Genomic DNA, 22,869 nt, shown 5'->3' on the forward strand with positions numbered 1-22,869 from the left:
ACGGGGACGGCGCGTTTTTCACCAAATGAGCCAAGTACCGAGCGAGTGATGTTGCGGACACCCATGGCTAAAACAATGTCTAACAACTTCCACTATGAGTGGAAGTTGTTAGTACTTCTACGGCATACGCGCAACTAAAACGGTGGGTCACGATGAAGGAATTGTAGGATATCGCAGAACCAACATTCTGAGTGGTTTGTCATACCACGCTGTATCTAAAACGTATGAGAGGCTCTTCCTGCTTGGGGAGGGGGAGGGCCATTTTCGGCTATCTCGAATTCTTCTCAAGCTATTTCAGTGTGCGGGGTGCTTGCTAGGCTTCGCTTCCCATCTTTCACTTCTTGTTGGATTTTGAGACTCCAACCAAGATCTCGTGTGGGGCAGAGCAGTGCTCTATATTAAAAGCTGTCATTTACTAGAGAACCAAGAATGATCCAACTTTTCGGAAAAGTTCACTGAGTGGCGCTGCCCTCAACTCGTTGCTAGACTAAATAAGCCTGGTAATACACGCCGGCTGCTGCATTCCAAGAAAGTACCAAGAGGGAACCTCGGGCTCCTCCTTGTTCGCTAAGTTGGCAAGCCTTTGGTGAACGAGGGGAAGGAAAGAAAATACTATAAGAAGGGACGCCTGGGCAAGGAAGTACAAGCGTTGGCCGCCGTGGTAGGCGGGAGCCGTTTTTCGCTGCTGCTGCTGCAACTGCCGTTCTGCCCACTGTTCCGCTGTCTGGCAAGCGAGCAGCATGTCATTTAGTTCGCCTTGCGGCACCCTTCGGCGTGATTGCTGACAGACACGGAGTAGAGTCAGTACATTTGAAAGGGGCGACCAAAAAAGGCTTTATTAGACAAAAAAAATCAGTTTCCTTCCACTCTGTGGAGAATGATGACCAGCGAAGCTCGGCGCAGTGCAAGGAGTGCACGAAACAAAGCCCGTTTGTCTGTAATTTGCGATTGAGCATTCTTACTACCTAATTAGCCGAATGAAATTTGGAAGGACTACAGCTTTAATCTAGGGGACAATCATGGGGCTGTTCGTTTCCTTCCCGCGTCGTAGACATCGTCCTGTCTGTGAACACACCAACCCAAGCCGCTCGACCACGGAGGACAGCATTCAGGCCGCATCGGGCCGTGAGGCGCAAGCGTAGAAAGACCCCTCAGCAGTACGGGTATGTCAACGGGGAGAGCAGTCTAAATGCACGCATAAAAATGGTAGGGGGGAGATAAACGCCGTGCATGGCAAGCAGTATGCACGACTCGGGAAATAGGTGGCGGTGGTGGAGAGAAGTATAAAGTGATTGATTTGATTGATTCTGGAGTTTAACGTGCCGACGCAACGCAGGCGATGAGGCGCGCCGTAGTGGACGGCTCCGGATTAATTTTGACCACATGGGGATCTTTAACGTGCGCCGGAATCTCGAGCACACGGGCGTTTTGGCTTTTCGCCTCCATCAGCAAAGCGGCCGCCGCGGAGTATAAAGTGGCTCTGTATATTCCCTCCGTGGATGGCTACGAACGAAACTTTTTTTCACCCTCATCGGCTAAATAAAAGGGGTAGTTTAAGTGGAATAAGGGTGTTTAGGAGTCAATACACCCTTTTTTATGTTCCAGCATCCTAATTCATAGCTTTACATTCTTTTTGTGTGGCAAAAAGGGCGTTGACCGACTGGAACACCCTCCGGTTTTTGTAGGGTGTTGAAAGGGTGTGAAATAACTGTTCAGCTGCAAAAAGAAACATAAAAAAAAACTAGCGGAGCTAGGTGTCGACCTAGCTTCTTCCGCTGTTGCAAAGTTTTGCTAGGTTTTTCGATGTTTTTGTTAGGCTAGGCTCTGAGGGGCGAGGCCATGCTTAGCCGTATTTACAAGGCTGTTCATCTCCTTCGTTAGTTTTGCTGTTGTGGTCCAGTTCCTATACACAGGGGCTACTAGGAGAAAGGTTCCCGATAATCGTCCACAATTCGTATCCCCAACTTTTGAAACTTATATGAGGGAGGGGGGGAAGCAAATTCGTAACGTTAAATCGTTGCTCTGTCATCCACAAATCAGTGGTGATGTTGAACATTTCAACAGTTAAAAAAAAACGTTCATTCAGTGCCATGCCGGGGAATGGATCTTTTCCAGTCGTCGTACAAGAGTATTGTTCGTCTACAGGACTGCACCGCACCCTGCGGCAGGGTCATCCAGGTTTCTCTCGTTTAGAGTTCGGGTTACTCGCATTCGGCTATCCATTACAGGCTTAACACTTACACAACCTCACGACAACCCGTACCTAGTAATCGGGCATGAACCCAGTTGGCGCTTTATTTTTTGAAAGCTTACTTCAAATTCCTTGATCTAGACAAAAGGATTTTTCTTGGACGGCCTATCCAACAAACGTCTCGACAAAAGACATGTTCTTGCACCTTGCGTGGGTTTGATCGAATGGCCGGGGTTTTTTCGTAACATACAACGCATGGGTTCTGCTAAAGTGGCAATGTGAGGTTTTCTGAGCATTATCCAACCAGACATCGGAAAGATGTCAGCTGAGTTAAGTTATTAGGTCTTGGAAAATGTGATAGTTGGATTTTTGTTCTCAATTGACACAATTGCCTGAGCAGTGACTTCGTGTCCTGTGAAAGACGATTGTTCGACATGAAAAAGACATTTGGTGCGACTTCATGCCTGACTGCGAAATGCGATGACAGACTTTGCGGAAGTTGAAGTCATGCTCCTTTGACGTTTTTTAATAAACAATTATGCCATCAGTGTAAGCCTGGACAACTTTACACCGACGACGAATGTGTTGCATCATCTGCAGGGAATTTGCTAATGACGATGCCAAACTAAAACCAACTCTCTTGAACCAGAAAAGGCCTTGATGTGTGACAAGTGCACTCAAATTCCTACCATTCTCATGAAGTGGTACCTAATTATGGGCAGACGCACGATCTGATTTGAAGAGGTATTGAACTCCATGTAGCTAGCTTCTGCAGCAAGTTATGTATGCGTGGAAGTGAAAAACTGCCTACAACGATCGTTGTGTTCGGCTCCCGAAGATCGCTGCACATGCTTATTGTGCCACGTGGTTTTATTTATTTATATTTTGACGGCTAGTGCGTGCGAAACTCATTCTGAAGCAGATTATTGTTTCGATATTCCTTGGCTGTCGGCTACACGGGCGTCGGCGTGTCAATGCTTGGGCATGGGGGGCTTCCTTGGGGCCTGAGCCTCGAAAAGCACACAGCGAAAGGAGAGATGACACGTGATGTCAGCACGCCTCCACACTGGGGATTGCGCGCTAAAATTCTGGTGCGCAGCTCCGCGCGCGAGTGTTTGTGTGTATGCACACGGCCTCCGCGATCAGAAACGGCAAGAAGCGTCGCGCCTACAGGAGGAAATGGTGGTAGGTGCAGAAAGACTCAGTGGAGGGGACGAGTAGTCAATTCTGCGCAGTGCGAAGGAGGCGCGGAACGCGTTGAAGACCCCTGTGAGGTATCGGCTCTACGATAGATTCCACAACCGCACAAAAATAGATAAAAAAATGTGGAATCGAACCATTTGGGTCGGCTTGTTGAGGCCAATGAGGTAAATGAGGCATGCTTGCGCTCCAAGAAGGGATCTGCATCAGAAAGTTCCACATTGTTTTATAAATGCTTAAGCGCTTCTATGAGGACTCAATGGGGGAGCCCGTCTGTTCGTCTGTAACATTTTATATGCCACACTTTCGCCGTATGCGAAAATGATATTAATAAAAGACCTCGGGCCTTCATACTCCGGTTTCAGGCTTCTCATATTGCTCTTGAAAAGATGTCTTCCAGCAATGCAGTTGTGTATAGCGTGAGGCCAACTTTAAAGGGACTCTGTATATTCTGTTTTTTTGGTATACATGGGGTCTTAAGTCCTTAGAGCCTTCCTACTGCTTATATGGCGCCTGAGAACACATCTCCCTAGCAACGCATGCGTGGGTAATTGTGAAGACGACCTTAAAGAGGCTCGGTGTATAACAGAGTGGCTTGAGCAAAAATTACTCTACAATACCCATTGTGGAGTTTCTGTGGTTTTTTAGAGGCGAAGCCCCTTAGGGGCTGGGGCTGTTGGTGTCTACTGTCGTCGTCGTCTTAATCGTCGTCGTCGTCATAATGGTCGCCGCATGTAGTCACGGTACTAAAACACTGGGAGACTCGTTTACGCCTCGCGCTAGAGAACTTCGTGCTTCTAAAACGAGGAAATTTTACAGCGAAGCTGTATACTTCTACCCCCAACGGTTTCATCTCCGTGGGCAAAAATGCCAAGGCGCCAAGAATACACTTGTACACTGCATGCTTCGCCCCTTCCCAGGTTTCACGTTAGTGGGGATGGCCCGGATTTTTTTTAAAATAAACGCAGGGATCTGTCCTGTCGACTTAGTGAACTGATCAATGGGAGGTTGCATTGCCGATTTATATTTATGCGTGGCTGTTTTGTCGGGAAGCGAGAGAGAGAGTATAGCTTTATTGTCTGAGGGGCAATAATGCTGTGGTAGGGTAAGAGAGGGACACGGAGAGAGGGAAGGATCTAAAAGATATCACGGTTCAAGGTTACGTGGCTTGTGCAAGTTTCGTGAGGTCGCAAGTCACTTGAATTGTTAGAGATCATTTTGAAGTTTATGGTTCTTTGAAGATCATATAGCAGTTCGTGTTTCGTGAAGAGACACGCGCAAGGGTGTTTATGTCAGGAGTCAGTCCAGGTTATCACACGTGCTTGTGCATATTCAATTCAATTATTCTTACCAGCGATCAGGGGTCTGCTCGAACGCGTTGCAGATGTGCTTCCTAGTCTGCAAGTGGGGAACCGAGTTCCAATAGTGGCTGGCGACCAGTCGTGAAGTTAGTACAGTGCCATATCAAATGGTATAGATTAGGGATGCAAGCATGTATGTAACGCTACTGGCAGCGATGAATGTGCGAGCTGGCTCCGTGGACTAGTTTGGGTACTATATGAGGGGTTAGCGCGGTGTTACAAAGCCGCAGATAGATGCATTCAGTGCTTAGAAGAGCTCTATACAGGAGGAATACAAAAAAGAAAAAAAAGGCGAAGCTCACACTAGTCACGAAAGGCTTTACCCATAGCGAAGCTGGACGATTTCTTTCTGTGTAAGCACTGAAGGACACAGCACCATGCATTGCATTAGGTTTGAAATTATTTATTTACATGTTCCGTCGTCGCTTTTCGCTGTGGTAGTAGTAGTCGTCGTCATATCCATCTATATCGTAGTCTTCCTCATGCATGACTGGCGGGCTCGGATCGTTTTGTCCGCCGGCTTTCACATGACGCGTTCCCAAAGTGGAACGCGTCAGCCCGCGCGAAAACCGCGGCAACCGGCTTCGCGAACTGGGCGTCTGTAGCGCGAGCTGTCTTGTGCTCCCCCCTTGGGGCGCGGGCGCACCTGAACTGTTATGTTGGTATTTCTTTTCGAGCGCCACGCGCAAGCCTGGACGACGCCGGACGCTCCTCGTAAAGCGCGAGCGCACGTTCAAGGTAAACGGCGGATGGTGTCGCGGCTGCTGGGCCTGCATGGGAAGTTCCTGTCGGGTGGTAAATACTCAAGTATTAATGGGGGATGGTGCGACCACTTAGTTCGTCAAATTCCATGTTGACGGTGCTGGCTGGTGGGACGTCGACGGGTCCCTCTGCCCCGGCATTGTGGCGGCAGATGTCACGGCAGGAACTATGGTGTCGCTATAGGCCTGGAGACGAGGTTTAGCGCGGCTGGCGAGGTAGAAGACCATGACGTGGACGCTCACTCCGTTCTTTATGAGTCTGGGGTGTCAGTCGGCTGTTTTAAGTGCGAATGCACTTTATAAGCGACCCTGAATTCCGTTGACCGCCGTCCGTCCACATAGCAACAGCTGCGGGTGCGCGCGCTCCTCGTCTTCCTTGGCAACGGGGGGAGATGGCACATACCCACGTGGGGGATTGGCCAGGAATCTCCTCGTCTTCCTTGGCAACGGGGGGAGATGGGCGCGCGCTGCCTGGCCGCTGACATGGCACATACCCACGTGGGGGATTGGCCAGGAATCGGGCGTGAGAAGGGCTAATGCACCCGCTTAAAGGAGTACTGACACGAAATTTCAAAGCTGAGATCCGCTCTAGCAATCAAGTACAACGACAACACAAATAGGTGTCTGTGCATGGCACATACCCACGTGGGGGATTGGCCAGGAATCGGGCGTGAGAAGGGCTAATGCACCCGCTTAAAGGAGTACTGACACGAAATTTCAAAGCTGAGATCCGCTCTAGCAATCAAGTACAACGACAACACAAATAGGTGTCTGTGAATAAATGCATCTTTCTTTCTTTGTAGTTGTGTGTGTGTGTGTGTGTGATCTATCTTTCGCGAACATTACCGAACCGCGCAAATTCAACTCGTGCATTCGCACTTTCACATTCTTCCCCTCGGGGAAATGCGGGGAAATTTTTACTTGTTCCAGAAGACTTACCGGAACTGCGTGTAGTGTCCGTATGAGGGTCAATGCCACCGAACACGAGTCGAATCGGCTCCCGTTTTATCTTCCTCCACGTTCGGACCTCCTACCTCATAAAAAAAGGGCCCATATCCCCGCGGGGGGGACTCGAGTAAATGCGTCGCATAGGGGGTGGGTGTATTGCGTTAACGTTTAGTGTTTGGGGAGTTGGTGGTAGTGAATGCGTTGTATCAGCAGCTTCTTGACGTAGTTTGAATGAGTCAAGGATATAAGGCGCGTTCGTGGCCTTTCATTCTGTGTCGGTTTTGTGGCGCAGTGGGAAGAGCACCATGTACCTCGCGTTCCGCCCACAGGTAGTGAATGCGTTGTATCAGCAGCTTCTTGACGTAGTTTGAATGAGTCAAGGATATAAGGCGCGTTCGTAGCCTTCCATTCTGTGTCGGCTTTGTGGCTGAGTGGGTAGAGCACCATGTACCTTGCGTTCCGCCCGCAGGGTCGTGGGATTGAAACCAGGCGCCGGTAAGTATTATTTTTTTATATAGTGAGGAGGGTAGCGGGATGCGGGAGAGGAGGAGTGGGGGAGAGGGCGCACCTGGAACGGCGGTTGCGGACGCCGACGCACGCCAACGCCGGGTGACATCGTGAGTTAAAGAAATGCTCTGCATTTAAAAACGAGAAAACGTGTATTCCTGTTGACATCACTTCTTCCTTTTCTTTGAACTCATCAAATTTTCTTGCCATGTGTTTTTTTCTGAGCGTGCTTTTGGACCATCATTAAATCCAGCCGCGGGCCTCGTAGCTTTCAATTTTCCCCTTAACTAAACCAACTGACCTACAAGGTATAGGTTTGGGCGAGTTGGTATATCATACTCGAACGTCAAATGCATAAACTACACGAAGACGAAGAAAGACGAGACAATGCGTAAACAATTGCGCGTTATCTCGTCTTGTTTCTTCGTCTTCGCGTAGTTTGCGCATTGAACGTTCAACTGACCTTCATTCCAGAAAGGCAGTCGAGGCCTCGGTTGTTGGGAACGGGCCGCATTACGGTAGCGATATTCCGTTTCCAGACGGGTAGAAGCCAGGCACTACCGGTGCGATGCAAAACACGTGAATTAAGCGTGTTGGTATAACGCGCCTCAACTCTAAACCGGCCTGAAAGATACCAAACCACCATTTTTTGTGGAAGGAATGCGCAGAATTGAGCTAAGCGAACATTTTACAGTAAAAAAAAATCACGGTTCTTCAAAGAACTTACGTACAGCTAGGCTCGAACCCAGACCGTTTACGTCAGAACCTGTGGTTCTAATTGCCCTACTGAGGCCGAAACATGGATCCCTCTTATCAGTTACTCAAAACAAGAGAATAAGTGCTCGAATTGGCGATACAGCAAGTGGCTCGCTTGCACCCACAAGGGAACAAAATATCCCCTTACGGTAACAAGCATCAGCAGGGACAATTAGACGACAACGATGACCACGCACCGCGCGGTAAGCGGTGGCGCGCGGGAGCCGCAGCTTCGAATCTGCCACTTGGTCTGGCGTTGGTCGAGCGGATCGGGTGCGCCACCGACCCCGCTGTCTGACTGATCAGCGGCGCTCGCTCAGCTCGTGCCCCTGTCTTCGCCCTTCCCGGAGCCCACATGGAGGCCGCCGGGGATGGCGTCGAGGAAGTTGGCCGCTGCTACGACGGCGCCACCGCGACCGCTTCCGCCCAGCAGCTCTTCAGCGATGACGGCCGCCAGCCCACATTCCCGCCAGGCGCCGTGGCTCGTTGCATGCCCATGCTGAGGGCCCAGAGGCAAGCCGGCCAGTACTGCGACGTCACGCTCAGGACGTCCGATGGAGGTGAGTTCTTGGCCCACCGCTTCGTTCTCGCCGCCAGGTACGCCGGCTGCGGCGCGCTCTTCGCCCAAATATGGGAGGCACCGGGAACCGACGTTGGCGCCGTGCAGGGAGAGCAGGCGAATGAAGACAAGTGGCCACCCATCAGCGAAGTTTTCGTCAGTGACCTGAGTGAGGAAATGCTGGCGCTGGCCATCGACTTCGCATACTACGTCCCGCTCCAGGAGCTCGTCGGCCCACACAACGTTCTCGAAGTGCTGGAGGTCGCAGAAGCGCTTAGCTCCTCAGCGGTACGGGACCATTGCCTCAAGCTGCTGGGAGAGAGCCTGGAACCGGGGAACTGCGTCGGCACCTACCAGCTGGCCATGAGCAAAGGGTACTGGCCGCTCAACCACGAGGCCTTCCGCTTCATGGTGCGCAACTTCGAGAATGTGTGGACCACGAGCCCGCAGTTCCAGTCGCTGACCTTTGAGGAGCTGTGGAGTGTGCTCCACGACGACGAACTGCACGTCACTAACGAGGTCAAGGGTTCCTTCGGCGCTATACTCAAGTGGATCGCCTGGAACCCCGACGTCAGACGAGGTCTCTTGTCTCGCCTTTTGCCCCTTGTGAGGTTCTCGTTCGGCAGCAACGAGGACATGCAAAACGTGGAGGCTGAACCCCTGGTGCGCGAAGACGAGAAGGCCCTCGAGGTCCTAAATGTCATCAAATTGTCGCTGGACATGGAGGTGTCGGACGACGGAGACTGGGGATTCCGGCCGTACCTTGCCGATCGTCGCTGGCTCCGACCACGTACACCTAAAGACGTCATCTTCATGTTCGGCGGCTGGACCGGCGGCGCTACGAACAACCTGCTCACTTACAACTGCCGTTCGCACCATTGGGTGCTCCACCCGAACCAGTACACGCCGCCGAGGGCTTATCATGGAGTGGCCATGCTCGACGGACTCGTCTACTTCATCGGAGGCTTCGACGGCAGGAGGTGCTATCATTCCGTCGTCTGTCTCAACGTGCCGGAGCTGAAGTGGACCTCGAAGTCGAACATGCACATGGCTCGCTGCTACGTCAGCGTGGCCCTGCTGCGAGGGCACATATACGCCATGGGCGGATTCGACGGTGAAGGCCGCACGTCGTCCTGCGAAAGGTACGATGCCTCGCGAAACCAGTGGGAGCTGGTGGCCTCCATGCACGACGTCCGCAGCGACGCCAGTGCCGTGGCGGCCGCCGGCCGCATCTACGTCATGGGCGGCTTCACGGGCCTCGACGTGCTGGACACCGTCGAGTACTACGAGCCGACGGCCGACACCTGGACGCGAGTACGGAGCATGTCGACACCCCGTAGTGGTCTCAAGGCAGTCGTGCACGGCGAAGATGTCTACGTGATGGGAGGCTTCGACGGCGCCCAGCGGCTCGACTCGGCCGAGAAACTAGACGTGCGCAAGGAGCGGTGGTCCCCGCTGCCCAGTATGTCCTTCCCGAGGAGCAACTTTGTGGCCGCGCTGCTCGAAGGCAGCATCTACGCGGCCGGGGGATTCAGCGGCACCACCACCGTGTCGCTCGTGGAACGCTACGACATCGAGACCCGCCAGTGGCACCGCGCGACGGACCTGAGCATCACGTGCAGCGCTGCTGCTGCTTACGTGTACCACAACGTCCCCAACGCCAGGCGCTGGTTCTGAGTCGCACTCTCTTCGAACTCGAAAGCGCAGAAGCCAAACGGCACCGCCGAGCGCATTGTGACATGGCTGCATGTGGGTCAGTCTCGCGCATGCCGTCGCCCCATGCACGTCGCAGCGCTTGCTGCTTTGAAGCGAAAGATGTACGCTTTTTGAGGGACTCGACTTATTTTTCCCTATCAGCAAACGCCATTTCTGTCGGTCAAGTTTTTTTCATTCACCGTAATTTAACGTGCGCGGATTGGCCACGGACATTTTGATTGAATGGCAGAAAACTGAAGAATTCGTGTTTGAAGATCCATGTCGCGTTGCGTGGTTGATTTGTCAACGAAATTTGTCCGCCTTTATAGGCGGAAAGTGGTTCTACGGATTGCAGATGCCGGTTTATCACTGAGCAAATATTTCGAGGAAAAAGTCTATACTTGTGCGCGTAATCAGAGAACAATAGAAATTGTATCGTCTGCTGCAGCGGAGCAGAAAAATGCCTTCTTTCACCAGGGTGAAAACCGCTTCCTGATTTGGCACCATCCATGTTCTGGGTTTTTAGGCGTGTAGCGTCCTTGCATCACAAAACCTATAGTCACGGGTTTGCTTTTCGGTTGTCATGGCATAAACTTCTTGTAACATAGCAGTGGAAGACACCGTGACGGCGGTGGCGACCGGGAAGGTGATAACGCTAAACACAGCTTGAAAGTGCACGTAAAGACAGGTAACTCAATTGTCACTTAAAGCAATAAAAAGTCATATGAACAGCAAAAAAGATTGTGGGGTGTTCTTTGGTTTAGCGCTTGCCTTTCGCTCGTACGAATTTGATGAACGTTCGTTGGTCCCCTTGTAATATTGACGCTAATTACCTTGACAAAATGTTTCTGACAAGCTCAGCTTCCCTCCATATTTTTAAAATACGTACGTATCAAGTGTATATCAATTAAGCGCAATGTCAAGTAGCTTAGTAACAATTTCTGTAAGCTAAGCGTCCAATTACACGACATTTCGTCAGTGCTATACGTGCACACTTCACTGATTGCTTACATTTTGCCTACGCAAAAAAAAAAAAAAAATGACAATTTACGGAGGATTCAGGAAGTCGAGAATAGGTCCCCGAATGCCTGGTGAGTGTAATGAGGCGGTATGTTTATTTGCGAATTTCAACTTCGTTGCACTGCACATGAGAGGAGCATGTTGCGAGCCTAATTTTTCGCATCCGTCAATGTCGATACCGCTCGCGGAGCGAGCAGCTTAGCAATCTAGCTCGTCGTTATCGAAAGGAGCCGTGCATGAAGCCCTGTATTTAAAAGCGGAGTTTGAAGTTAAACACAAAACTGTGGCCGGTTCTTTTTTTCCATTCGATCAAAAATGAAATTTGCGAAGACGAAAAGAAAACGTGTTGAGGGATGTCGACGACCAAAACGTCCTTCCCGCTTGGTGCTACGAGAGTGGTAAGTGGCGTAACTAAATAATTCCAATACAGTGTCACCCCGCTGAACAGGCATCCGATCTGACATAAGCCGTAGCATAAACTTTAGACGCGACAGCCAGATAGCTCAGCATGTCTCGACGGCTGTGCGCTTCATAATTTGTATTTCCATGTGCAGCTTTCCCGCTCATGGCAGTCCTCCCAACAGTGATTATGTAGTTTTCTAGCGAAACGGAAAGATTTTGCGCAGCAAATATTGGTGGTGAAAACTTGCTTTGTGTGCAGTTTGAAGTCTCGCACCTTGCGTGACTAAATTCCAGAGCCACGGAAACTATCCCATAAAAATGCATGGGGAGTAAGATTTGACAGCAAAGTACACAGAAAATATTCAGAATCCTGGATTCACGTTGACTTCGTGCTTTATGCCAAGTGTGACTTTCCTGAAGTGTTTTTTCTAGGTTCCTGAGAGGTTGCAATTTTGAGCGAGAAAGCTAGATATGCCATCTATTACTCCTGTACGTTTTCAACATACTCTCGGCCCACGTATACACTGTAGTATGGTCAGCCATCATTATCAGGACGCTCAACCCCTGCTCAACCCGCAGGTTCAGCATTTTTTGCAGTACTGCTTATGGAACGCCGTGTCATGATCCTGAATACTTGCACCATACATTGCAGGCTTTGTAAGTTTGTAGCGAGAATTAAAGCATGTTTTCTTCATGCCGCCTCCTTCGCTGGCAAGCGGCTTGGGAGAAAGCTCCCGGAGGCTACACATGAATACGAAGGAAACATAACCCTGAATGAAGTCTTGACATCTGGTGTTCTTTTCGTTGCATGCAAAAGCAATCATTCTGCTTTTACGAATAATTTATTGCCGTCAAATAAGCCAGCCCCTTTCTTAAAAATATAGCACAGCCCTGCCGGCTCCGTATATATTTTTTGTTCATTCCTTTTACTTTTCAGTGTAGCTCCAAGTGAACAGCCACAGATTATTTATTCCAGCGGGATTTCGGAGGCTATACGTGTTTATCTTGATAATATTTCTCCGCTGCGACATGAAATATATAGAGGATAACGGGAATGGTGGTCATGCAGCAAGCGTTGCTTCCGTTGCGTCAAGATGGATGTCATGATGAAAAAAAGTTAAGGGAAGAGCAAAAACCAGTCTTCTTGGCTTCCTTGTGTGTGACTGCAACTGTTCGTGCGTTGTTAAAGGCAATAAGAAATTGAATTTGCACGGAGACAGGCAGTTGTCAACACATAACGTTTATTTCCTAAAAACCAAGAAAGCACAACACTGCATTTATCCCAGCACCGCAACGTAAAGCGCCATTATTCCCGGCGCTCCCAATAGTGTAACCCCTGTTTCACGCAGACAACAAACTACACAAATTTACATATAAGGACGAAGGCACTATACACTAACGCGGACATTTATGCACACACACTAGCTCTCACGCAAACACGGATGCTTATTTACCACTGCCACCCGGCACCCCCAGCGCCACCGTAACCACCCCCGACTCCTGCCCGGTAGCCACCACCAACACCTGCGTATTTTCCGGCGCCGTAGCCATATCCCCCTCTGCCGTAGCCTCCGATGCCTCCGCCGAGACCGTAACCTCCGATACCTCCACCGAGACCATACCCTCCGAGGCCTCCACCGAGACCGTAGCCGCGGCCGTAACCTCCGGCACCTCCGTAGCCACCACCGTACGCGCCAGCTCCACCTCCGTACACTCCTCCACCATATCCGGCGCCTGCGTACGCTCCGCGAGCCTTGCCAGCGTAACCGCCTCCACCAGACGCCGTGTACTGTGCGGACAGCTCTGCGGCGGGCGGGGCAGAAGAGCGGAACTCTGCTTCGGCGGGGCTTGCGCTTTCTGTGCCTGGCTCGTTGGTGTCGACGACGGCCCGGAAGCCGGCCGCGTCAGCGGCGTACTGGACCTTCCTCTGGGCGCCCTCGGACGTGGTGATGGTGTAGGCTCCCTGAACAGCGCCGCTGCCATCGGCCACCTCCTGGCGCGAGCTGGAGCCGTCGGGGCCCTGAGCGACGTAGCCGAATTGGTACGGCTTGGGGCTCACGTCTTCGTAGGCCCTGCCGCCCTGTGGAGACAACGGGAGAAAGATTGGTCACAATTACTGGGTGGTTCGCCAATGAAAGTGTAATAACATTGCGATTCGTTGCAGCTGAAACACTTCGAGACATACAGTTTTACAGTTAAGATATTGGGAAAGAAATACTGTTGCAGGCATTGCTTAACTGACTCCCGCCTGTAGAATAGGTGTGTAATTTAGGCCGCTGTCATCTTGGGTTTCAGTGAGCATAAAACGATGGTTGCACCACTGGATGGGGAATAGATTGCGAAAATATCCTATTCGTGTTGGCTTGCTGAGTTTGCTCCTCCGATCGTTGGTCTTAATAACCGTTCTTGCATCTAAAACAGGGGAGTCGGTCTAACTCATATCTTATAACAAAAGAGGCGAGCTGTGCATTTATGCGAGATCAATTTATCTAGGGTATTGTTTTCCACAGGCAATTCTAGCACATCAGACACTATAGTTGACAGTTGCAGCTCTCAAACGACATAAACTTCTCTCTAGCGAACGCCGCGACTTTGCAAACAAGTTGAACATGGGTCAGGTATCGGCAGCTATGGAGACATGTACACATGTCTGAGCACCTACCCCGCCGTAGTATCCGCGTCCACCACCCCCGATGTAGCCACCTCCGAGGTATCCACCACCGAGGTAGCCACCTCCAACTCCTCCTCGAATTCCTCCACCGAGTCCTACGCCGAGTCCTCCTCCGAGTCCTCCTCCGAGACCTCGGCCAAGTCCATTAGCGAAGCCACCTTTGTAGCCACCATGGTGCCCTCCATAAGCACCCCCGACCCCTCCGACTCCTCGCAGCCCTCCGACGCCTCCAAGTCCTCCGACACCTCCGAGACCCCGGACACCCCCGAGCCCTCCGAGCCCTCCATGCCCTCCGTGCCCGGCGTGGCCTCCATGCCCTCCGTATACGCCACCGCCGAGTCCAGAGCCGAGACCGCCGATCCCTCCTGCACCACCGTAGCCGCCTCCGTACCCAACAGCGCCACCGTGAGCATGGCGGGCACTTGCGAAGACGGCGAAGAATAGGGCTGACACTGGTGCCTGTGGGTAAATATAAGAGGCATTTCAACAACCAGCGCCTCCACCTAACGCGCTAATAATAAAAACATCCCGGCTTCGGAATATACAGCCTGGTGCATAAGAAAAAAGGCGTTGAAATTTCATCAGGCAGAAAGAGAAGGCAAAACAAGAGGCAGGGAGCGCAATCAGAAAATGCCCGGCCAAAAAGGTTTACCGAATTCATGCAGTATTTTGTGCGTCACGTTATCACTATCGCAATTCGTGCTTTGCACGAAAATCAGGCAACCGCAAGGGGTTAAACTGCAGTGTAGGCCATCCCGGAAGTGCGCGATTCAAGGCACGTCAAATGGTTGCTGCTGTTTGGTACAATTTGTATTTCTGAATACACTGCTGCATGGTGGGAGTATATAGCATTTGGGGAAAAATAATGTAAGCACCACGCTCCCGGCCTTTACATGATGGAGGCACACCATTTCCTGATTATGCGCAGAATTAGTTCTCAGCTGGAAGAGATGTTTATACGTTTTAAGCGCCTACTCTGGTCGTGGGCTTTAGCTCGCAGTGTGCACGAGTACGGTGTCCTGGGCGAGTTGGTGTTGCATTGCATTGTAACATTGCGAGTTAGTGTTGCATTGGTATTGCATTGCGCTATGAAGTTTTCTGCTCGCAGTGTGGTTTCCACAGGTTTCGAGAGTAGTTATAGCAGTGTTAGTATGCAGTCTGACGTTATTTTGGTGTTTTTGATTTATGCTCTGAGCTCCTGCGACCGCTTAACACGATATAACATATTTTGTTAGGACACGTATTTGAGACAGCCAGGAGTATAATTGTGTGTTATCTCTGAATAGCGGGTTAGATTTATGGTTGGGTGTTTCCTTCTAAGTTATCAATATCGCTAGTTCTTATCTGTTGTGCGAGCGTAAATAGCTTGGTAGCGCTACGGCGGAAGCATGTTGTCAGTAATAATACTGCGAAAGTTTTTTTCTCATGTAGCATTGCTCGTCACCCTCTGATCTCCCTAAGCAATTTCGTCCGCTACTCAGTAAGCGGTTCATTGCTGTGACAGTGATTCCATTTACTCAGCCTGAAACATATAGCACTCGTGGGATATATTGTCGTTCGAAATGGAGCCTAGCTTGGCGTCACTGATATCACTCTGAACAAGTTTGGTCCCTGCAAGGAAGAAAAAAAAATCCTCGCTGCTACTCAAGCCAATGCGTTTGACCGCTACAAACGTAACGCTAAACATTTAAATAGTTAATACAGGTAATTTAGTAGCCAGAAATTTGGCTGCTCGAGGTTTCGCTGCTGTGGATCAATCCGCTCTAGAAGCCTCGCTGCGCACTCCCTAGCTATTTTCCGCCGCGTATACTCCCACCGGATCGATGGCTCACAAGGCAGTCCCGACGACTTCCGACAGCGTTCGATAGTCCTGGTGTTCGCCGCGGTTCGGAAGCGCCGGTTGCCGAGTGGGCCTGCGTGAGCGCGACGTCCTCACCTTCCACATGGCTGCTTGCTGTTGCCGCTGCTTGTGCTGCGGTGAGATGGGTTGCGTCCTCACTGCGACTAAACGGCGGCTCTTTTATACACGGAGCAAGCGCCGGCTGATCGGGATGCACGCGGAGGAGGGTACGGTCCAGATGCAGTCATCACCCTCTTCCCCTTGTCATTTGGTCACGTTTCCAGCCGGCTTTCACCGTCCTGTCTTCCGCGTAACTGGACCGCGTGGGAAGAGCGAAATCTGTCAAGACGGCGGGGACACACTCGGCGGTGTCGCGGACTACTTCGTCGAACTAACTCGGTGGTCCTGGATGCTCTCAAACCGTCTTGCGCGCGCGTCCGCTGAATCCTCGTGCCGTGTTCTTAGCGGGCGAAGTCAAGGAGGTGCTTGCTCGCCCATCGCTGTGCACCCCAGGCGAATCAGTGTTTCCTTGCGGAAGCGGCGACCGATTCCGCAAGGTATAGCCTGCGTCGGCAATTACATAAACAGGATGCTTTGTGAAGGCTTGCTCACTTAGATATTCGGTTTATGGAGATTTCCCGTGCATTAGTTTGCGTGGCTAAAGGAAGACAAAATTAACGTCGTTCCACGCGGTCAATACGACATTTGCGCGAAGGAGAGATGCTATCCGTTGGTTACTCTTTGTTTAGTAATAGTTGTGCATACATGAATTAGCAAGCGCAGTCAGACAGCTTAAAATTTGTCCCAAATTAAGATAGCATTCTGGTCGAGTGACGGATGCATCACCAGGAATGTTTGTTTGTTGATGTTAATGCCTGTATAGCTAAGAGGTGGATCCGGACTTGCCGGTACGTACCAGGTACATTGTTAGGAGTGGTGAGTTATATGCCGGCAGTAACAGGTCGCACTGCAAGCGAAGCGTAGCTGGCAAAGTTAAAGATTGAATTTAGCACCAGCTGATTGCGAGCAGCATCTCTACCGGCCTTTTCTCGTGCGTTGCTGCTCCGCCTTTTTAGCACGGAGTTATGGCGCAGGATTAACTGCCGATTGACAAGATCTCTACGTGGTTGCAGTTTAGTTTATGGCACTCTGCACACAGCTTGTATAAGCGGGCTTGAGCGCACGCCTCGGGGTGATGCTATCGGCGCGGCTATAGTTGCCGGACAGCGGCCAAGCAGACACGCTTTCGCACTTGGCACACGCGTCCGACAGCAGCGAGCTCTGAGAACGGAGCGAGGCAGCAACCTGCCTGCACAATTCCTAGCAAGAGAGACGTGTCGCGCTCTGTTTTAGGGGCGAAGCTCCTAAAGCCATGGGTCTGTCCATTCCTTGTGTCTCGTGGTACGTGACCGCCGCATGTTTTCGGAGATGTCGCAAAGTGGGCCGCGTTGCACGCGCAAGAACCGGCTGCAACCGGCAGCGCAAACTCGGCACCGGGAGCGCGAGCTTGTCTGTGTTCGCCAACGTAGGCGCGAGCGCACGTGCACTGCGAGGGGGAGGAGATCACGCAAGAGATCACGCCACGAACGCAGGCAGTCGTTCTCGGAGATCGAACGAGACGCAAGGACCTTTGCTCGTTTCCTCTCGTCTTGTTCGGGCACAAGTTCGCCCTAAATAAAAGTTATTTCTTTACCGTTGTGTCCCATCGTACGTGACAAATTGTGGTGGAGGTGCGGGGTAGTCCTCGATGGCGCGGGGTCTTTCACCAGGTCTGGGCCTGGGAGCTTTGACTCCGAAAATAAAAGTTGATTTGTACAATGTACGCACACAGTCTTACGTCTTTCTTAATGATGTAATGGGCGAACTTTCACGGGAGAGTTACGGTTACCGATGATCTCCCCCTCTCGAGCTTCGCCCCACTTATCATCATTCATTCCGTGGATATGGCGTGATTTTTTTTATGGGGCTAGAAACTTTGCACCACACCGAGCTTGATATCGCTCGAAGGTGGGTGAACATGGTGGCGTGTTTCACAGTTCGCTTTTTCCCGTAAGTGGTATGTGAAGACAAAATATAATCATTTTGGTTCATTAAAAAAATTCCTTTGTCCCAACAACAGTGATAAAAATATAATCGCAAACTTCAATCAATGGAGATAACGAGAGAAGCAAATGAATCAGTAACGACTCCCCAGCCACGTTCTGATTATGTGACTCTGACGTCACAGGCTCTTGTTTGCGTGATTGGCTGCCACCGACCAAAGCCTCCGCCAAGAAACATGACTGGGCGATTGCAGAGGGGCCTCTTGTTTCCTTTGAACATATCACTTGAACGTTAACGGGCAGTTAACACACTATATTTTTAAGGCCAGCCTATATTGCGTTGCTGTTGGTAGAAATTTGAATATTTTTAAACGTTTCGTGGGTTTTTCGATTAGGAAAACGTGTTTCGGGGCAGCAGTGGAGGTGGGGGAGTTACCAACGGCTATTTCTGCCAAACTACACGAATTTGTATTTTGCTTCATCATGGCCTCTTTACCAGACACGGCATAACCCCCCTTTCTAGCCCCCTCCCCCCGCTAGGGCGGAGGTGGGGGGGTGTTTCGGTCGAGGTTGATGCAAAGTGACGAGTGCGACACGTGAACGTAATACTCGCACCCGCCGTGGTGGCTCAGTGGCTGAGGCTTTGCGCTGCTGAGCCCGAGCACGCGGCTTCGATCACGGCCTCGGTGGCTGCTTTTCAGACGGAGGCTAAACGCAGAAACGCCTGTCTGTCGAGATTTGGGTGCTCGTTATAAGATCCCCAGGTGGTCAAAATTAATCCAGAGCCGTCCACTACCACGCGGCTAACTGCTCATGCATGTGTACTCTGGGCGCGTTAAGCGCCGAGGGTACACATAATCTGGAACATACCGTATTTGCACGATTGTAACGCGACCCCGATTGTGACGCGCAGGAAGTTTACGTATAAAAACTCGAAAAAGAAGTTTGAAGCGAATTCTACCACGCACATGTAAAAAGGACACGACAACACGTAACTGGCAGAAGACATTTTATTTGACGTACGCAACTGTACGATTGAAAATCCTTCGGGCTTCATAAACTTTCTTATCCAACTGTTGCTGGCATTAAAACGAAATCGGGAAGCATTGAAAGCCAAATTCGGTTTCAGGCCCCATTGTAACGCGCACGCAAATTTTAAGCCAATTCCTGAGAAGAAAAAAAAATGCACGTTAGAGTCGTGAAAATACGGTATTACGTGGCGGTAATGGGATGATTTAATGGGTGGCCGTGACAGCCAAAACTTTACTCCACAGTGCGTTTCATCTTCCCCGAAGTTGGGGGAGCATAGTGCAGTGTCTCACTGTTCGCTGTATTGCCTGGCAACGAAGACGCCGCCTGCTCTTACTTGCGGACTCGGAATTCGCTCAGCGTTACCTACCAACGGAGATGAGCCAATGCTGGCTCGCCATTATTTCCTGGAGCATTAATAAAGTGCAGTTCCCTGTAGGGGCTTGCCTTGTCGTCGTAACTCGCTGTAACGCTAGATCGATGCCAAGCGACTGCCGGAATCAGGTGGCGCAGCGAGATAACGGACCCAAGTAGAGCCCGGCGTTCTTTCGTAGGGAATCTTTCAGAGGCTTCGAAAACCATGCGGTTTAAATAGTCATAACCGTTCTAAACTCGTGAACCACTGGTGCTTGTCATACATCTCCCCTTTGTTTAGCGCAAAGAAAACTGCAGGTACATTGGAGGCAAAATATACGTAATTAACCTGCAGCGCACGCGCTCATTTAGTTAGGAACACTCGTTGGGTTGGTTTTTATGATAGCAAGCGAAAAAAAGTGGCAATGCAACGCCGGCACGTGCGAAAGAAAAAGCAAGAACAAAAAGAACAGAACTCCCGCTGGCGTAGTTCAGGCAGGGGACGCGCGAGCACTGCGAAGGCGGAAATTTGAATTGCATCGGGTGGTAGTAGTGAGAGGATAACGGCGCTGAAGCCCATGCGAATCACTGCTTTGCACTTCCGACAGCTTTCACGTTGAGTGAACGGCTTTAATTTTTTCTCTCGGGTGGATTCATAAACGGGCCGCGTTTTTCACTCATGGTGCATATCAAGCGTTATCGGGATAGAATGGTAAAATTATAAAGGATCAACAGTTTGCAAAGCTGCGTCTTTTTTCCGACTCATAAGCATTCGCAAGAGTTTCCTTCAGTTATACTTTCCGAGCCCGCTAGAAAGAAGGAAGGAAGGAACAGTACAAGAGAAATACAAGACAGGGGGGTTAACCGGCAACGTTGCTTACGAAACATTAAGCACCTTCACCCTTACGTCTGTAGAGGTCCAGGAGCTTGCGCTTCAGTGAATCTCCATACGCGCAGGCACAGCAGGTGACGAAAAGGCTGATATATTTGCCTTTTTACAGCACAGCTTCATGCGATAGCTATTGGGGGAATTTACTGTACGATGTCACGCAGCTTCTTCGTAGAATGCGGTAACGGCTTCGGGAGTACAGCTGTCGTAATGAAGCAGACTTATGTTTGTGCATGATTAATCTTTACCTTCGTATCGAGAAAGATATGGCCAGTTGATCGACCCTTGAACACTCATCCTGGCCGCCTCCGCCGTGATGTTGTACATACACCTTAATTCTTGACCTGCATTCGGTAGTTATTTTCTTAGATTGAACCTGTTGTGACTCCCTTCACGTCGATGTGCAGTGCATTTTAATCATTTGCTATTCTGGGTTCGATCCGCCACCAGTGTTCCGGGGTGATTGTTTGGCCTCCTGGACAGTGTCTGCTACAGCTGCGAAGCTATGCACAGGCATGGACAAATCAAATTCGAACACGAAAATATGGACCGGAACACGCAAATAACGCGATTTCTTTCAATGCACGTCATCTTCTCGCGTGGCTTTATTACAGCAACAAAGTTTGGAAATGTCTTTCCAGATATACCTCTAGCGGGCCGTTATTTGATCTCCACAATCCATATTTTTTATTATTTTGCTTGTTCTGGTTCACATTTTTCTGTTCGAGTTTTATTTGTCCATGACTGCAGTTGGAGCGTAGTCCTGTCCTGCGGAATACGAGTTTTTTTTTTTTTTCAGCCCTTTACGGGTGCAGTGACCGACCGATCTTAACGACGGAAATGATTTTGAACTGCTCGGTGATCGTGGCAACGTACAAGTGCTTTTTATACTCGCTTTTTTTATTCTGACATTTTTAGCGCCCCCATAAGGTACAAAAAGTCGGTCATGAACCTTGTGGGCAAACTAAGCCTTACACTTTCAGTTATACGAAGCAAAAAAAGGGCTCATTTTACGAGATGCAAGATGAAGTGATGGCGACCGGTCACTGACTTCCAACTCAGGTTTTATTTATTTATTTATTTATTTATTTATTTATTTATTTATTTATTATCTCAGGATACTGTCAATACCGTTATGGGATTATTATAGGAGGGGAGACACATTGTAAAAACAAACAATATACGGACTAAATATAAATGTTGCAAGCACTTGAAACTTCAAGCATACATCACGGACGTAGTGCAAAATTCTGCGCAGAGAAAGGCAAAGAATCGGCGTGAATATAAACATTGGTTCAATTGCTGGGGCAAATGACAAGCATAATAAAAACAAATACAAAAAGACGTGTTGACGGGCGTATATCTCAACAGTAAATAACAACTAGAAAAAAGGAACGGAAGTAGGACAGTCCTGCCGTTATCGTCATCGTCATCGTCATCTTTTTCGTCATCGCCGTAGCAGTAGCCGTCGTTACGCACACTACAGAACGGAGGCCTCTCCCATAGCTTTCAACAGCTCTTTTCCTGCGATGCCTGAATCCATTCTTTGCAATATCCTGCTCCTGCATCCTATATATGAATATGTTCTGCAGGAGCACTGTCTCCGGTATTCTCTCGCCTCTCAATGCTTCCATCACCTCGGCGGAGTCACGTGGATCAAATGCTTTCATAGCGAAGCTGTCTGTGGCGGGATTCCCGCAGATCATCCCGGAGACAGGCCGAGTGCCTAGCAATTTTGAACTTATGGAAAACATTCTTAATAAAACAAAAAAAAATGTCCTAGGTCATGCATATTTGTATATAAAATGGCTGGTATTTTCCGGGAAAATACATTCCCAGCAATACATTTGTGTTTAACAGTGAAGCTGATTTTAAGAGGATCGGTGTAATGTTGGTCTTTGTTAGCTGGCTTCCCCACATCTACTGCTGCACAGTGAAGCTAACGCCATCCACGGAGGTGGTATGGTTACAGCCCCACAGTATACTCCTCTTCAACGCCACCGCCTTTTCCCCCAGTCGTGTATACTCATGACTAGTGTCACTAGATAGGGCTACAGAGTATCAGCCCTCTTTTCTCCCATCTTTCCATGCCGCGAACGTGATCACTGGCAACTTCGCATCACATGACATTTGTTTATACTGCGACGGGTCATGGGCACCGCCATTTTGTTGTTCATGCGTTTCCTGTAGGTAAACTGTGGTAGTGACAGCTTGTTGTCCCTGCTCTGCGGCTGCGCGTGACTGGCGCCGTTCCGAACGTGAATCAATGATAACACACTTCGCACCATTTCAGCTGCAGAAGTGTGTCCTAAGATGCCGTGTTGCTGCGTTTTCGACAGTGCTGTTAGCAAATGACCTCGTTAAAGTTAGAGGTGAAGCCGGAAAAGCGGCAATCTGGCAACACCAATATGACCGCTGTTGCTCTTTTGCGTGCCTCAGTGACGGTACTCTGTATCTTATCTAGTGACACTATTCAAGACCACCTAGGTGGTACTGGTATACTCATTGCCACGCGCGGCCTTTTCCTGTCATTGCCTCTACCCACGAACCGTGTGTGTCTTTAGTCTGTGACGTGGAAATCACGCCACTGCCCTTAAAATAGAACACAGCAAATCCCAAATACAGCAGAACCCCAACACAGGAA

The 22,869-nt window shown here is 50.1% G+C and overlaps 2 protein-coding genes across 2 annotated transcripts; one reads left to right on the forward strand and one right to left on the reverse strand.

Moving 5' to 3' along the window:
* Nucleotides 1–8,008: 8,008 nt before the first annotated feature.
* LOC144152697 (kelch-like protein 10) lies at nt 8,009–9,975 on the forward strand. The gene has a single exon (XM_077684100.1). It carries the CDS (start codon nt 8,080–8,082, stop codon nt 9,958–9,960), a length of 1,881 nt encoding a protein of 626 aa, XP_077540226.1. The 5' UTR covers nt 8,009–8,079; the 3' UTR covers nt 9,961–9,975.
* Nucleotides 9,976–12,687: 2,712 nt separating this feature from the next.
* Nucleotides 12,688–16,016, reverse strand: LOC144152542 (uncharacterized). Its single transcript, XM_077683837.1, has 3 exons — nt 16,008–16,016; nt 14,063–14,530; nt 12,688–13,480 (listed from the first exon to the last, which is right to left on the reverse strand). The coding sequence occupies exons 1-3, from the start codon at nt 16,014–16,016 to the stop codon at nt 12,851–12,853; spliced, it is 1,107 nt and encodes a 368-aa protein (XP_077539963.1). The 3' UTR covers nt 12,688–12,850.
* Between the last annotated feature and the right edge of the window lie 6,853 nt (nt 16,017–22,869).

The sequence above is a fragment of the Haemaphysalis longicornis genome, unplaced genomic scaffold, assembly GCF_048455015.1.
Source record: "Haemaphysalis longicornis isolate Haplotype H1 unplaced genomic scaffold, Haemaphysalis longicornis Haplotype H1 scaffold_9, whole genome shotgun sequence".
Lineage (NCBI taxonomy): Eukaryota > Metazoa > Arthropoda > Arachnida > Ixodida > Ixodidae > Haemaphysalis > Haemaphysalis longicornis.